This window comes from Diceros bicornis, chromosome 17, assembly GCF_020826845.1.
Source record: "Diceros bicornis minor isolate mBicDic1 chromosome 17, mDicBic1.mat.cur, whole genome shotgun sequence".
NCBI lineage: Eukaryota > Metazoa > Chordata > Mammalia > Perissodactyla > Rhinocerotidae > Diceros > Diceros bicornis.
Genome location: NC_080756.1, coordinates 59,406,497 through 59,425,173, shown reverse-complemented (window position 1 = coordinate 59,425,173; position 18,677 = coordinate 59,406,497). Strand labels below are relative to the sequence as shown.

The 18,677-nt window shown below is 35.0% G+C and overlaps 1 protein-coding gene across 8 annotated transcripts in view; it reads right to left on the bottom strand.

The window, feature by feature from the left end:
• The window catches only part of WNK1 (WNK lysine deficient protein kinase 1), a 162,762-nt gene that overhangs the window by 82,692 nt on the left and 61,393 nt on the right, over positions 1-18,677 (bottom strand). For all 8 annotated transcript variants that reach the window (XM_058559098.1, XM_058559090.1, XM_058559093.1 and 5 more), the window contains exons 2-4: positions 16,474-16,646; positions 3,526-3,746; positions 1,222-1,379 (exon numbers count right to left, since the gene is read on the bottom strand). In XM_058559098.1, coding sequence (XP_058415081.1) covers positions 1,222-1,379; positions 3,526-3,746; positions 16,474-16,646 — 552 coding nt within the window. The remainder of the gene's footprint in view (positions 1-1,221; positions 1,380-3,525; positions 3,747-16,473; positions 16,647-18,677) is intronic.

Genomic DNA, 18,677 nt, shown 5'->3' with positions numbered 1-18,677 from the left:
CTCCCAACTACTTTAAGGTAAATTTCTGTTTACAGAAATATGGAAGATAGAATAAAAGTTAAATGACATCATAAGGAAGCAAATCAATAAATACAGAATGTATTCCTTAAAACACTTCATCTAATTTCTTCAACAAATCAATAGAACACAGAAAAAGAAAGTGGGGGCAATAGTTCTAGATTAAGAGACAAAAATAAAATACCTTCTGTGGACCTTGATGAGCCCCATTTTGAACACTGACTATAAACAGACATCTCTGAAACACTGGGGGAAACAGCTGAATAGATTAGGGTATGAGATGATCTAGAAATTACTGTTAATTTTTTTCAAGGGTATGATACGGTTATATAAGAAAAGATCTGTATTTTTTAGAGAAGCATAATTAAGTACATAGTGGTAAAATGAAACAAAGAAATAGAGAAAGAGGACAGATGATGCAAGTGTAGTAAAAGTGGTCCTAATATTCATGCTGCATTGAATAAACGGGAATTCACTGTACTATTCTTGTTACTTTTATATATGTTTGAACTTCTTCATAACAGAAAAAGTTCCAAAAATATTCAATGGAATTACTTGGCTTAACTTTTATGCCATTGTGGAAAGCCTCCACATTCTTACAGTAAATTTCTTTTAGTGCTTTATTATTATGGATCTAACAACTATGTTTCACGTTTAAATTGGATAACTCTAGAAAATATCTCTTTTGGCAGCAGAGATGAACCACCATGTGTAATTTAAACTAGAGTAAAGTTTTAATTTATATTTCAACACTATGGGTACTTACAAATGATTTAATAAATTAATAAATCACTTTTAAGCCATTCAGGGAAAGTCTATGAACAAAGCAGCTTCAGTTAGGAGTGTTACTTTTAACTCAGATAATAAGCTTTATGGCGGGAGGGAATGAGAACTCAGATGAATAAATAGGGGGTTGAAAAGTAGGTAATGAGAGTATTTTTAAACATAATATATCTCATAATAAAGGTTTAAATAAGTGCAGGGAGGGTCCAGGATAAAATGATGCTTCTTTGATCTTTACCTCTCACTGTATCTTTTGCTCTCCCTATATCATGAGCAATAAAATACCTCAAAAATCCCTCTCCCTCAACAGCTCAGTATGTTTTCTACTATTGTTTCCTTTTGCATGGTTTGACGTTATCCAGCTTGGGAGTCTTTCTTAGATGTAACCTAAGCTCACCAATCAGTTAGGGGAAGACTTACACTGGTCACTCGACGGTAGATCTGTGCAGCATTTTGACACTCTGAGTAAGGGTATTCAGATGTGGCCATCTCAAGCATGCACATCCCAAAAGCATAAACGTCAACGGATTCATCATATTTCTCTTCATACATCTCAGGGGCCATGAACTCCGGGGTACCTTAAATTAAAACAACAATTCAGACTTAATATGAGCAGAAGCTGCAGACACCACTTACCAGTGGGGAGAAGCAGAGGGAGTTGACCTGCAAGAGAGAAGAAAGTGGAAGAGAGGAAGAAAGAACGAACGAATGAAAGAATGAAAGGAAGAAAATGGGGGGGTGGGGAGAGGAAATCTTAGTCAGATTTAATATCTTATAGATCTGCCGCAAGGCCTTCATAAGAAACTGGAACAGGGTCAAGCGTCTATTTATTTACTGTTTCAAATGGATTACTGTTATACAACACCAAAATAGAGCCTTGGATAAGAGATCAACTAATATAACTCATATTGAAAGCATATGGAAGGAAAAGGTAAGAGACTAGCAAGGAGCAAAGTAGATATAATGGCATCTACCTGTAAGATAGGATGATGGGTTAAAAAACATCAAACTACTTGTCTGCCCCCTACCGTATGGTAGCTGTAAGGTTAACATTTATAGCTAGTCTCTTGCCATTAACATTCCATCTGATCATTTTCACTTTTAAGGAGGCCTTGCAGTGGAAAACTCAATATTCAATATATTTTTTAAAATAATAAAATAAAGTATAATTGTCTATAAAGGCCACTCACCAGAGCCCTTTTCTTCATATACTTACCATTCCACCTGCAGTATACAAATAAGCCTACTGCAGGTACAAGAAATATAGTGAGGGACATCCTACAGGCAAAAAACAAATACACACACACACACACACACACACACACACACACACAGAACCCAAATACAGACTGAATTATGAGCACAGAGTGCATGATCCCACAGACCAGGTTTTCAATGTTTCCAAAGAAATTAAGTCTGGATACTTTGAATTATAGGATATTTCCAAGCAGAGGCTTGCACACTGTGATTTAAACAAAAAAAGAAAAAAAAAAACAAATTCTCTTGTGCCAGAGATTTTTAAGATGCTAAAGACAATCAAAGAAATGTTTCCTGTAAGGAAGGCAAAAAAGAAATTGAGCTTTAAATAACTCTTTTCCCATTCTTCTTGTTAATCTATTGTAAGGAAACAGAAAAACAGCATTCCAAGTTCAAGTTACATAATATTCCAAGGAGCATACTATTTTATAAGGATGTGCAAATTACTGGTGTTCTATGCTTTATTAATACATAGGATTCTAGCCCACTTAAAAATTGTTTTCTTGTTGTTGTCATCATCACCTTTTGGGGAGAGTACAGTGTTTATGAAGATTTCAAGTTTTCAAATTGTTATATCCTCTTCAGAGAGTGAAAGCTTATCAAAATAATAAGCATTAAATTATTTTTCCAGCTGCAACTCTCTAACATATAGTTAAAAGTCTGAAAGGACAGCCTTGTTCTTTAGATCAGTGATTCTCAACAGGGGGCGATTTTGCCACCCAAGGGGATATTTAGCAATGTCCAGAGATATTTTTGGTTGTAACAACTAGCAGGAGGTGGACAGCGGGTGTGCTACTGCCATCTAGACACTGGCATCTAGCGAGCAGAGGCCAAGGATGTTGCTAAATACTCATATAATGCACAAGATGGTCCTTACAACAAAGAATCGTCTAACCCAAAATGTCAATAGTAAAGAGGTCGAAAAACCCTGTTTAAGGTATATCATATCTTCTGAAGAGTAGGACTAAGAAAAAAGTTGATAGAACCAAATTTTCAAAATGAACTGTCATATTTTCACATTTAAAAATAATGTTTCAATAGGCAAATATTTTTGAATATACATATATATCCAACAGACATTTTTAGAAATTAAACTACACATAAATTCTATTTCTCTTATAAGAAAGAAACACCCTATACCTATTATATAAATTAAGTATATAATACTAATAAGTATCAACAGCATGACCCAGTAAGATTGATAGTTACACAAGGTTTTGTCAACGAAGTTCAACTTACTTCTCTTCATATAACTTTATAAAACATCAATAGTTTTAAAGATGATTCTAGAAACATAAATATAGAGAACTCTACATCTTATAAGTAGAACTAACTGATCACTTCCTGGGTTCAAACTATGAATTTTTGAAGGTTTATTTCACGTAATAAAAGCTCTGACAGGATCAGGTTTCTAAATAAAAAGAACGTCAGAAGCCAGTTAGGCTGCAAGGTACACCTGAAACATACCTATCACGCTCTTGGCAAAAGAAGCCCTCTTCAGGGTTGCCAGACCTAGGTCTCCAATCTTGACTGAGCCTGTAGGGCCAGTGATAAAGATGTTGTCACACTTAAGATCTCGGTGAATAATAGGTGGAGTTCTAGTATGAAGAAACTGAAGTCCTTTAAGGATCTGACGGCACCAGCTTCTTAGAACTTTGATCTTCATCACCTTAAACCTTTTCAGGTACCTAGAAAAGGCAAGGTATACACCAAAAAGGTTATCAATGATGTGAGTTTACCGCTTTTAAGAATTCCATTAAATTCTAGCATATCTGAGATGGGAATATCAAATTAAGAATATTAAGATTCAGTAACTTGAAAGGTTAAGTGATACGTTCAGTGAGGTTAAAGGGGAAAGGATAATAGGTGGTCGGTAAGCAAATTCTGGTAACAGCACAAAAAATGAATTCCTTCAAATTAGATCACTATTAAAATGACTTAAAAGTTAAGTAGAGTTTGACTTCTGATAAATGATAGGGCAATTCTTACTGGACACAGATAATATGAACTCTAGAAAAAATATATACAAAACAACTACTTGAAGGCTTTGGAGAGCAATCAAAATCAGGCATAAATTGGAAGGGAGTTCACACAAGGAAAAAGGAAAAGCACTGCTTGAATTTCCTACTATCTATAACTTGTCAGCTGAAGGAAGGCTCCAGTTTGACTATGCAGGTCAGCTCACACCTGGATAGAAACCTGTAGCCTTATTAGCTGAGGAATATGAGGACAGAGTTCGAGATGACCATAGCATCCAGAATAGTGCTATCCAACAGAACTTTCTGCAGTGATAGTCTGTCCAATACAGTATCCACTAGACAAACGTGAATATTTATATTTAAATGTAGATTAATTAAAATAAAAAATTCCATTTCCCAGCCGCACTAGCCACATTTCAAGTGCTCGACAGCCGCCTGGGGCAGGTGGCTACCATTTCAGTCAGTGCAGATTATAGAACATTTGCATCACCACAGAAAGTTCTATTGGACAGCAGAAATCTAGAAAGTGAAGGAGGGAAATCCCAGAAAGGAGATGTGCAAGGGGAGCCCCAAATTCTGCAAATTTACTTTGCCCAAATCTCTGGTTGACCTCTAAGATATGTACATGTGGGGCAGATTCCAAGTAGCCCAGCTAATGCTAAAAGAACAGAACAGAGATTTCTGATGCTACCCACTGCAAGGAAGATAAAGTTTGGGGATTGAGTTCAGATGCATATTTTACCTGGAAATAATCAGAAAAAAAATGAAGAACACTTAAAATGGTAAATATAAAAGATTACATTTTCCTCTAACTTTAAAATACATATGACTATTTACAGGAAAATTTCTAACATTGTATTATAGGGTCTATAATATATATAAATGTAACATATATGAAAACTACAGCATAAAGAACAAGTATTAGGGATAAATGGAACTATATTTGTGCAGGGTTTCTTTATTTTACATGAAACTGTACGGTATCAATCCTAAGCGTGTAAAAAAAAAAAGTTGAATAAATGCAATCTCTAGAGCAACAGCTTAAAAACAAAACAAAACAAAGAGGTTTAAGTACAAAGCTAATACAGGAACTAAAATGAAATTCTACTTCATTTGGGTAGGGTAATTAAAGAAAACTAATGGTGAAAGTTGGGTTATGGTTTAAAAAAAAATCCAAACATAGTTACTTCTGGAGGGTGAAGGAAAGACTGCCTAGGAAAAGGCATAAGGGCATTTACTGAGATGATGGAAGTGTTATATATCTTAACAGTTTTGATTACGTGAGTGAATGACTTTGTCAAAACTCACTGAATGATACAATTATGATTTACACTTTTCACCATATGTAAATTTTACTGGAAGGAAAAACAGCATAAAAATACCGGAACTTCATAGAAATGCATACTGAAGTGTTTACAGGTGAAGCATACTGATGTCTGCATGTTATTTTATCTTTTTATTTTTTTTTTGCGGAAGACTGGTCCTGAGCTAACATCTGTTGCCCATCTTCCTCCTTTTTTCTTCCCAAAGCCCCAGTAGATAGTTGTATGTCATAGTTATACATCCTTCTAGTTGCTCTATGTGGGACGCTGCCTCAGCATGGCTTCATGAGCAGTGTGTAGGTGCACACCCAGGATCTGAAGAAGCAAATGCCGGGCCACTAATGTGGAGCATTTGAACTTAACTGCTACGCCATCTGGCCAGCCCCTGCAACTTATTTTAGAATGAATAAAATTAAGATAGATTGATAAATGGATGATTAGATGGACATATGTGATAAAGCAAATGTAGCAAAAGTTTAGTAAATTATAGAATCTAGCTAGTGAGGATGTGTGTGTTCACTGTATAATTCTTTCAACTTTTCTGTATAATTGAAAATTATTATTATTATTATTTTTTGTAAGGAAGATCAGCCCTGTGCTAACATCTGCCAATCCTCCTCTTTTTTTTTTTTTTTTTTTTTTTTTGCTGAAGAAGACTGGCCCTGGGCTAACATCCGTGCCCATCTTCCTCCACTTTATATGGGACACCACCACAGCATGGCTTTCCAAGCGGTGCGTGCTCGGGATCTGAACCGGCGAGCCCCAGGCCGCCGCAGCGGAGCGCACGCACTTACTACCTGCGCCACCGGGCCGGCCCCTGTATAATTGAAAATTTTTATAATAAAATGTTGGGAAAAAGTTGAGGCTGGCTTGTATCACTTTGACATCTATAAAATGATGAAGTACATAAAATATAATAATATTACTGTATATTAACCTTACTAAATTGGTTTAGAATCACTGAAATTTTCTATGTAAACGATTACATAATCTACAAACAAGGGCAGTTTTATTCCTTCCTTTCCAACCTTAATGTCTTTTACTAGTTTTCCCATTTTTTAAGCCTTATTGCAATGGGTGGGCCCTCTAGAACAATACCAAATGCAAGTGGTAAAAACAGACATCCTTGCTTTGTTCCTAATCTCAAGGGAAAACAGCAGGTATGATGCTATTAGCTATAGTTTTTTCATGGATGTTCCTTACCAGTTTGAGGAAGTTCCCTACTATTCCTAGTTTGCTAAGAGTTTTTACTCATAATAGATGTTAAATTGTCAAATGCTTTTTCCATATATATTGAGATCATCATATGGTTTTTCTCTTTTATTCTGTTATTGTCAATAATATTGACTTATTCAATGTTAAACCAACTCTGAGATTCTGGGATAAACCCTATTTGGTACTGATGTATTGTGATTGTTGGCTTCAATTTGCTATTATTTTTAAAGGATTTTTGTACCTATATTCATGATGGACATTGCTCTATAAATTTCTTTTGCTATAATATCTTAGGTTTTGGTAGTGTTATGTTGGCTTCATAAAATGAACTAGCACTGATTCTTCTGCCTCTATTTTTTGAGAAAATTCAACAGATTGGATTTTCCCATTTTTTAAATTACGATAAAATACATATAATGCAAAATCTACCATTTTTAAGTCGTATTAAGTATATTCATATTATTGTGCAATCATCCCCACCATCCATCTCCAGAACTCTTTTCATCTTGCAAAACTGAACCTCCATACCCACTAAATAATAACTCCCTATTCCCCCTTCCCCTCAGGTCCTGGCAACCACCATTCTACTTTCTGTCTCTATGAATTTGACAACTCTAGGTTCCTCATATATAGTGGAATCATATAGTATTTGTCCTTTTGTGACTGGCTTATTTCACTTAGCAATATTGTCCTCAAGGTTCATTCATGGTGTAGCATGTGTTAGAATTTCCTTCCCTTTTAAGGCTGAAAAATATTCCACTGTACATATATATCACATTTTGCTTATCCATTCTTCTTCCACTGATGGACATGTGGGTTGCATCTACCTTTTAGCTATTGAGAATAATGCTGCTATGAACACGGGTATACAAATATCTCTTTGAGACCCTGCTTTCAGTTCTTTCGGGTGTATATATACTCACAAGTGGAACTGTTGGATCATATGGTAATTCTATTTTTTTTTTTTTTTTTTTTTTTTTTTGTGAGGAGATCAGCCCTGTGCTAACATCCGCCAATCCTCCTCTTTTTTTGCTGAGGAAGACGGCCCTGGGCTAACATCTGTGCCCATCTTCCTCCACTTTATATGGGACGCCGCCACAGCATGGCTTGCCAAGCAGTGCGTCGGTGCGCGCCCGGGATCCGAACCAGCGAACCCCGGGCCGCCGCAGCGGAGCGCGCGCACCCAACCGCTTGCGCCACCGGGCCGGCCCCTGGTAATTCTATTTTTTTTAATTGAGATATAATTGACATATTAGTTTCAGACGTACAACATAGTGATTCGAAATTTGTATATATTGCAAAATGATGACCACAAAAAGTCTAGTTAACATCCATTGGCAGACAGTTATAAATTTTTTTTCTTATGATGAGAACTTTTAAGATATCTTCTCTAACTTTCAAATATAAAATACAGTATTATTAACTATAGTCACCATACTGTACATTACATCCCCGGGACTTATTTATTTTATAACTAGAAGTTTGTACCTTTTGACTACCTTCACCCATTTCACTCACCGCCCACCTCAGGCAACCACCAATCTACTCTCTGTATCTATGACCTTGTTTTTTCTTTTAAAAGATTCCACATATAAGTGAGATCATACAGTATTTGTCTTTGTCTGTCTGACTTATTTCACTTAGCATAATACCCTCAAGGTCCATCCACATGGTTCCAAATGGCAAGATTTCCTTCTTTTTTATGGCTGAATAATATTCCATGTATATATATACACATACCATAATTTCTTTATCCACTCATCCAGTGATGGACACTTAGGTTACTTCCATGTCTTGGCTATTGTAAATAACGCTGCTATGAACACGGGAGTACATATACCTTTTTGAGTTAGTATTTTCATATCCTTCAGGATAAACACCCAGAAGTGGAATTGCTGGATCATATGGTAGTTCTAATTTTAATTTTTTCCAGACTGCTTTCCCTAGTGGCTACACCAATTTACATTCCCACCAACAGTGCACAATGGTTCCCTTTTCTCCACGTCTTCACCAACACACTTGTTATTTCCTGTCTTTTTGATAACAGCCATTCTAACAGTCATGAGGTGGTATCTCATTGTGGTTTTGATTTGTGTTTCCCTAATGACTAGTGATGGTGAGCATCTTTTCATGTGTATTCGCCATTTGTATATCTTCTCTGGAGAAAGGTCTGTTCAAGTCCTTTGTCCATTTTTGAATTGGGCTGTTTACTTTTATGTTGTTGAGTTCTGGGAGTTCTCTATACATTCTAGATATTAATCCCGTCTATATATTCTAGATATTAATCCCTTTTGAGTTATATGATTTGCAAATATTTTCTCCCATTCTGTGGGTTGCCTTTTTACTGTTGATAATATCTTCTGATGCACAAAAGTTTTAAATTATCACGAAGTCCAATTTTAAACACGCTGGATTGTAAAATATTTGATATGGCATACATTTCAAGCAATGCTAATAACCAAAGTCACTTCCACTTTTGGTGGAGAGTATTAAGTTTTTCTTTCTATTGATGAGGATATTGAGCCCAAGGTAACACAACTATTACAAGACAGAGATGGCAACTGAATTCTTAAGCTTGGGCTACTGCTACTGCCTGACTAGCAACTCTACCTCTAAAGCTATTATGTATACTACCATCAGATAAGTCTTTATAAAGGAATGCTAATATAGTCCCTGGCACATCGTAGGTACTCAACTGTTTTCTGAATTATTCAATGCATTTGTTAACACTGCTAGATCATGATCAAAACCTTTCCAATGGTTCCCTACTACCCTTAATTAAAGCAGAAACTAATCTTTTGCCATGCATTCAAATCTCTCTTGTATATAGATATATATATACACACAACAGAATATTATTCAGTCATAAAAAAGAGGGAGATCTTACCATTTGCGACAACATGGATGGACCTTGAGGGTACTATGTTAAGTGAAATAGACAGAGAAAGACAAATACGGTATGATCTCATTTATATGTGGAATCTAAAAAAGAACAAAAAACCCAAAACTCATAGATCTAGAGGACAGATTGGTGGTTGCCAGAGGTGGGGGTGGGAGGTGGACGAAATGGGTGAAGGGGATCAAAAGGTACAAACTTCCAATTATGAAATAAACAAGTCATGGAGATGCAATGTGTAACATGGTGACTGTAGTTAATAATACTTTACTGCATATATTTGAAAGTTGCTAAAAGAGCAGATCTTAAAAGTTCTCATCACACGGGAAAAAAATTCTGAAACTATGTATGGTGACAGGTGATTGCAGTGATCATTCCACAATATATACAAATATCAAATCATTATGTTGTACACCTGAAACTAATATAATGTTGTATGCCAATTATACTTCAACCAAAAAAATTTTTTTAATTGAAAATAATATAGGGGCTGGCCCCGTGGCATAGCGGTTAAGTGCGTGCGCCTGGCTGCTGGTGGCCTGGGTTCGGATCCCGGGCGCGCACTGATGCACCACTTGTCTAGGCCATGCTGTGGTGGTATCCCATATAACGTGGAGGAAGATAGGCACAGATGTTAGCCCAGGGCCAGTCTTCCTCAGCAAAAAGAGGAGGATTGGCATGGATGTTAGCTCAGGGCTGATATTCCTCACTCACACACACACACACACACACACACACACACACAAAATTACACACATACTTTGACTCACATTTCACTTTTAGAACCCCTATTCTACAGAAAAAAATAAAGACACAGGTATAGGCATGATTACTGTGGCATTGTTTGTAAGAAGACAATGTGGACAAGAAGAGATCCAATTTGCCCCATACAACCACAAATGGGACATTTGCAAAGTCAGAGAAGCTAAATATGGTGAGAATAAGAAGTGGTGCTAAAAATAGGAATATTAGTTAAAACCCACCACAACCAAACAAGGAAAATGACAACCAAGCAATATCAATGCAGAAAAGACATAATTAACTAATTACTATATATATTATATACAAATGAACGAATGATCTCCCTGATACAGCATTTCCAAGTCCTTCATTACAGCTGACTCATGTACAAGCACTTTGAAGAAAAGCCTAAGTAGTTGAAAAGACCCACCACTATAACCATAGCTCCTCATCAGCTTTTCAGTGCTAAAATATTTAATATAAACTGACAACTTGTGATTAAGTGGGGGTAATTATAGTACCTAATCCACAAAATTGGAAGATTAAATGCTAACAACAATGGCTGCCCAATATTAGAGCATAGGAAATGATAGCTCAATAAACATAGAATATTAATAAACAGAGAGAAATTACAAAAAGGAACCAAATGGAAATTTTGGAGCTGAAAAATATAATAACTGAAATAAAAAATTCACTAAAGGGTTTTAACAGCACATTTGAAGACGCAAAAGAAAGAAGCTGCAAACCTGAAGACAGGTCAATTGCAATTATACAGTCTGAGGAACAGAAAGAAAAAAGAGTAAAGAAAAATCAAAAGAGTCTATGAGACCTGTGAGATACCACCAAGCTGATCTACATACGCATAAAGGGAATCCCAAGTAAAACGAGAGAAAGGAGCAGAAAGAATATTTGATAAAATAATGACCAAAAACTTTCCAAATTTGATAAAAGACATGAATCTACACATCCAAGAAGCTTAACAAACTCCAATAAAGATAAATTCAATGGAATTCACAATGAGACACATTACATTCAAACTGTTGAAAGACAAAGACAAAGAGAATCTTGAAAGCAGCAAGAGAGAAGCAACTTGTCAGACCAAGAGAAATCCTCAGTAAGATCATCAGCCAATTTCTCAGCAGAAACCATGGAGGCGAGAAGGCAGAGGAATGACATATTTAAAGTGCTGAAAGAAAAAAACCCTGTCAACCAAGAATTTTATATTCAGCAAAATTATCCTTCAAAAATGAAGATGAAATTCAAGACATTCCCAGATAAACAAAAGCCGAGAGAGTTCGTTATTAGTATATGTGCCCTACAAGAAATGCTAAAGCAAGTTCTTCAGGCTAAAATGAAAGAACACTAGACAGTAACTTGAAGCCATAAAAAGAAATAAAGTCTCTGGTAAAGGTAACTACATAGCTAAATATAAAAGCCAGCATCAATATATTTTTAGTTTGTAACTTCTCTGTTCATTTCCTACATGATTTAAAAGACAAATGCATAAAATAATAATTATAAATCTGCATTAATGGGAACATAATGTACAAAGATGTAATGTGTGACAATGAAAACATGAGGGAGGCAAAGCTGTACAGGAGCACAGATTTTGAAGGTTATTGCAGCTAAGTTGGTATCAATTCAAACTAGACTGTTAGAAATTTATGATATTAATTGTAATCGCCAAGGTAACCAATACAAAAATATCTAAAAATGTACACAAAGGAAATGGGAAATCAAAATGGCACACTACAAAAATCAATTAAATATAAAAGAAAACAGTAATAGAGGAGATGAGGAACAAAAAAGGTATTGAGAAATACAAAAAGCAAATAGCAAAATGGCAGAAGGGCTTCCTTATCACTAATTACTTCAAATATAAATGGATAAAGCTCTTAAATCAAAAGACAGTAGGATAGAAATATATATATATATGCGCTGTCTACAAGAGACTCACTTTAGAGCCAAGGACCCACGTAGGTTGAAAATGAAAAAACAGAGAAAGACAGTCCATGCATTTCAAATAATAACCAGAGGAGGGTGAGGTGGCTATATGAATATCAGACAAAACAGACTAAGTCAAAAACTGATACAAGAGATAAAGAATATCATATATTGATAAAAGGGTCCATTCATCAAGAAGATATAACAATTATAAACATATACACATCAAACAACAGAGCACCCAAATACATGAAACAAATATTGACAGAACTGAAGGGAGGAATATATAGTTCTGTAGTAATAGTTGGAGACTTCAATAACCCACTTTCAATAATGGATAGAACACATAGAGGGAAGATAATTAAGGTTACAGAGGATTTGAACAACACTATAAACCACTTAGACCTAACAGAAATATATGGTACATGACACCCAACAACAGCTGAATACATATTCTTCTCAAGTGCACATGGAACATTTCCTCAAGAAACCTCCCAACAAAGAAAAGGCCAGGACTAAATGGCTTCAGTGGTGAATTCTACCAAACATTTAAAGAAGAATTAACACTAATTCTTCTCCAACTCTTCCAAAAAGTAGAAAAGGAGGAAATGCTTCATAAGTCATTCTATGAGGCCAGTATTGCCCTGATACCCAAGACATCACAAGAAAAGAAAACTACATACCAATGTTTCTTACAAATATAGATGCAAAAATCCTCAACAAAATATTAGCTAACTGAATCCAACAGCATAGTAAAAGAATTATAAAAGTAAAAGGATTATAAACCATGACCAAGTGGGATTTATCCATGAAATGCATGAGCAGTTGTTAACCTTGTTGTATTCCTAATCTTAATGGAAAAGCTTTCAATGTTTCACCATTGAGTATGATGTTAGCTGTGGGTTTTAAGGATAACGACTGCTATTCAACATTGTACTAGAAATTCTAGCCAGTGTAATTAGGCAAGAAAAAGAAATTAAGGTGTCCAAATTGGAAAGGCAGAAGTAAAACTATCTCTATTTGAAGATGACATGATCCTATACATAGAAAATCCCAAAGAATATACACCCACACCCCCCAGAGTTAATAAAAGAACTCAGCAAAGTTGCAAGAGTACAAGATCAACACAAACAAATCAGTTGTGTTGTATACACCAACAATTAACAACTTGAAAAGGAAATTAAAAAAACAATCCTATTTGCAACAGCATCTAAAAGAATAAAATACCCAGGAATAAATTTAAACAAGGAAGTGAAAGATTTATGACTGAAAACTAGAAAACACTGTTGAAAGAAATGAAAGCAGGCTTAAATAAAATGAAGACATCTCATGTTCATGGATTGGAACACTTAATATAGTGAAGATGGCAATATTATCTACAGTGACCTACGGATTCAATGTATCTACAGATACATTTGATTATATCTACAGATACAATCAAAATTCTATCAGCCTTTTTGCAGAAATGGAAAGCTAATCCTCAAATTGATATGGAATTGCAAGGGGCCCCAAATAGCCAAAACAATATAAGAGTAGATATGTAGACAAATGGAATGGTATTGAGTCCAGAAATAAACCCATACATCTATGATTAAATGATTTTTGACAGGGGTGCCAAGACCATTCAATAGGGAAAGAATAGTCTCTTCAACAAATGGTGCTGGGACAACTGGACAACCACATGCAGCAGAATGAAATACACAAAAGTTAACTCAAAATGGAACAACAACCTGAATATAAGACCTAACCCTATAAAACTCTTAGAAGAAAACATAGCGGTAAATGTGCATGACCTTGGTTTTGGCAATGGATTCTTAGATATAACACCAAAAGCACAAGCAGCAAGAAAAAATAAATAAATTGGACATCAAAATTAAAAACTTTGTGCATCATAGGACATTATCTGGGAAATGAAATGACAGTTTTTTTTGCAAAATCATGTATCTGATAAGGGTTTAGCTTATAGAAATATATAAAGAACTCTTATAACTCAACAACAAAAAGATAAATAACCCAATTAAAAATTGGACAAAGGACTTGATAGACATTTCTCCAAAGATATATAAATGGCCAAAGATATAAAAAACACATAACAAGATGCTCAACACTTGGTTGAACTCATTATGATTTCACTAGAGAAATGCAAATCGAAACCACAACGAGATACCACATCACACCCAGCAGGATGACTACTAAAAAAACAAAAAAACAAAACAAATAAACAAAAACCCAAGTGTTGGCAAGGATGTGGAGAAATTGGGACCCTTATACATTGCTGGTGGGAACATAAAATGGTTCAGCCACTATGGAAAACAGTTTAGAGGTTCCTCAACAAGTTAAACATAGAATTACCATATGACTCAGCAATTCCACTCGTAGGTATATATCCAAAAGAAATCAAAACAGATACTCAAACACTTGTACACAAATGTTCATAGCAGCACTATTCATTATAGCCAAAAGGAAACAGCCCAAATATCTATCAATAAATGAATGGATAAACAAATTGTGGTATATCCACAAAACGAAATATTATTTAATCATAAAAAGAAATAAGTACTGATACATGCTACAACATGAACCTTGAAAATATGCTAAGTGAAAAAAGACTAACACAAAAGGCCACATATTTTATGATTCCATTTATATGAAACATCTTGATTAGATAAATCCATAGAGACACAAAGCAGTGGCTGTCAAGGGCTGGCGCAAGAGGGGAATGGGGAATTGTTTAATGGGTTTTAGTTTTGCAAGATGAAGAGTTCTGGAGATTGGTTGCACAGCAGTGTGAAAGTACTTAACATTACTGAACTGTACACCTAAAAATAATTAAGATGGCAAATTTTATATGTTTTTTACCACAGAAAAAAACATCCAATCCATAAATCCTAGAGATCCGCTAGTCCAACCCCTTATTTTACACATAGAGAACTGAGGCCCAGAGAATGGGAACAGCTTGCTCCAAGTCACAGTTGGTCAGAGGTAGAGCTGGGAGCAGAACTCATGGCTCCTACTCTAAGTCTAGCACTCTTTCCACTACACCCTCTTGCCGCCTTAGCTCTGAAGCTCAGAAACTATAACAATGATGGGAAAAGAGAATTTTAAACCTAAAAAGAAAAATGACTAAGAACTTAGATAGTGTGCAGTTAAAGAGTAAATACAATGAGTGGGAAGGGGAATGGGGAGTAACTGCTTAAGGGGTATAGGGTATTCTTTTGAGGTGATGAAAATATTTAGGAACTTGAACAGATATACACACCACTACTGCCACACAATTCTCCTTAATTCATTCAAATATTTATCAAGTTTCTGGCACAGTTTTAGAGGGTACAGTCTAGTGAAAGAAACAGACATGTGATAACAAGAAGCCTAAATGACTAAGAAAAAGTGTTGCCATAAATATTAGTGAAGTTGGGAGGGGCAATTAGAATTTGCAGGGGGGAATAATCTGTTGGCTTTTCAACATGTTAATCTTGAGAATCCAAGAGCACATACAAGTGACTATATCCAGGAGATACAAGACTATGTTTCAAAGATCTGGGATTAATCAGCTCAGTAGTATTAACTAAAGAAAGTAATCAAGAATAAATATACACCACAGAGACAATTTTTAAAAATCCAGTTCCTCCACAATAAAAAATTTACACTATATAACTTATACTAGTTTCCTCTCTGAGTACAAACAGATACTCTAAGAGACCTGGGATTCCAAAGGCATACTTCAACTCTTATCTAAAAACTCTTTATAATAGGGAATAGGGAATTGCTGCATTTGACCTGTCTATATTCCCGAAAAGGAGGATAGGTCTAGTTGTTTTTGCTTCAATTTCTGATGCTATGGGAAATGGAATTATCTAGTGATAATTTTCACAATACAATTTGCATTTGATACAAGAGCTGCCGAAATACAGCAAAAACTGGCCTACACAAGGTGATAAAACAGATGAAGCTTCTCAATAAGCTTCAACCTTCTTAATAAACTTCAACCTCATTTTAACCACTAGAGGGCTACCTTGTCATCTCAATTCTCATCCCTTAGCCAATAAATTTTAGAAACGCCAAGCACCATGACTTAAAAGAACTATGTTTATTCTGCAAAAACTTCTCATTTTAATACTTACCAATAAATAATTATAAAATCATTCTATACACCAGAGGACTTTGTGGGCAGGAAAATGTGCTAATATACTAATGTTTGGAGAGATTGTTCCCTCCTTAGTATGCTGGGCAACAAAAGCAGGACTGATAAGGCCTAAAATAAGAAAACTTAAGTTCTCTCATACTTCTTGGTCAGCTTTTATAATATTGATGGACTTACGTTTTAAGTGTTCCAGATGTCATAAGTTCAGTCACCAAAACAATGCACTTCTTTCCTTTTACTGTGGATTCCCAGGAATCATAGAATCGAACAATATTGGGATGCTGAAGACCCTTTAACATTTCAGCCTCTTCTTTAAATCTCTGCCTCTCAGACTTTGTTAACTTTCGATCCTAAAATCAGAAATCAAAACAAAATGTGGTTTAAAATAATAAAACACCAAGTCACACAGTTAAATTTAGACGCTAAACATGTACTAAATTATAACGATCAATAGTGTTAAAATAAAACAGGAACACTGTAACACTGAAGTTACTAATAACTACTAATTTCATCAGCCTGTCATATGAGGGAGAACAGGTTCAAGTGTAAATAAGAAAACTTTGGATTATAAAGTCACGCTTGAGATTTAGTATCTTTACTGTCTGTGCCTCAGACACAGTCATGTTTTTTACGTGCAGTTAACTTACCACTTCCAAAATAAGTTTTATTGCTAGAGATACACAATTTAATAACATGGAACAATTATGGGCTTTGGAGGCAGAAAGATCTAAATATAAATTCCAGCTCTCTCTTTGCTTTAATTAGAATTTACTTTATGAATAAATACTTTCACCTCACAGGACTGTTGTAAGAATTAAATAATCCACTAGGTATGCTTTCATCACATGTTTAAAGTGCCTGGCACTTCCTAAGTTAACTGACTTCTTATCTGAGATGAACTGGGGAAAAGCACTAAATTAAGTGCTTTTTATTAGGGAACAACAAATTAGTTGTTCTTCCCTTGACAAGGTCCCATATATACAAACTCGGAATTGTCCTGTAAATTAAAATTGAAACTATCTCTGTCATATTAATATTTTGTCAATGTATGTAATACATATTTTAACAAAATATTCCAGGCATAAAATAATGTGTCCATCATATGGTTAAATAATTAAACATTACGGACATAATTTAAAGCCTTCTGTGTAACTAGATTGTCCTTCCTATCACTACTGCTTACCCTTGAATAACCACTACCTTGAATTTGAACATACCATTCCCATATGGGTTTTTATACTTTATATGAAATGTTATAATTTCATAAAATGATATTATACAGTATGTATTCTTTGGAAGCTTGCTTTTTTCACTCAATATTGTTTGAGATCACCCATGACGGTATTCAAAGGAGACATTACAAGATATGTACCATATTACTGTAACTCAGCTTCATTATCACTGCTATGCAGTTATTCATTGTCTGAATATATAACAATTTATATAATCTCCTACTGATGAATCTTTATGGGCTGTTCGCCATTTTTTGCCACTACAATACTGCAACTGTGTTGCAATGTTAATCTCCTTTGACATACGTTTAAGAGTGTCTCTAGGACACAGGTTCTTAACTTGGGGTCTACAAACCCCTTTAATGCAGGTTTGTGAACTTGCGTGAAAACAAATCTTTATTTTTCATTAACCTTGAATTGAAATTTAATATTTCCTTCAATTAGGAATATATACACCTAATAGTATTCAGCAGTACCTGTGATTTTTGTCACAAACAGACCTAGAAATTTTCATATCACATAATAGTGGTGGTGGATTATTTCAAAATATCATTTACACTAATAATTACTTTTGAAAGTATGAAAGCTGTTAGATCTTCCAGTAGATCTTATTAGTATGCACTAATTACGCACACTGTAACACAAATTAAAAATTTTTGATAACTATTTCAACATAATTTTTTCCATTATAATCCTATGTATTTTATTATACGGACTTAAAACAAAACATTATTCTAGCCTTCCCTAGACTTCAAAAGAGATCTGAGGCACAAAAAAACTATTAAGAACAGCGATTAGGATACATGGCTAGCAGAAGAACTGCTAGATTAGACGGTATAGGCATCTTCAGTTTTCAATGGTATCAACAAATTGCTTTTAAAAGAGACTGTACCAATTTACTTTCTCAATAGCATTGTATGAATGTTCCCATTGCTGTACGTGGTCACCAGCTACTGGTATTATCAGACATTAACTTTTGTCAATTTGATAGGTGTAAAATCATACCCTGCTGCTTAATTTACATTTTCAGAATCAATAATAAGAGGGAGAAATTTTTTGTTTTCTTTGCAGACTATCTGAGATTCCTCTTCTGCAAGCTGCCCAGTCGTATCATTTGTTGCTTTATCTTATTTGTAGGAGTTCTTAATA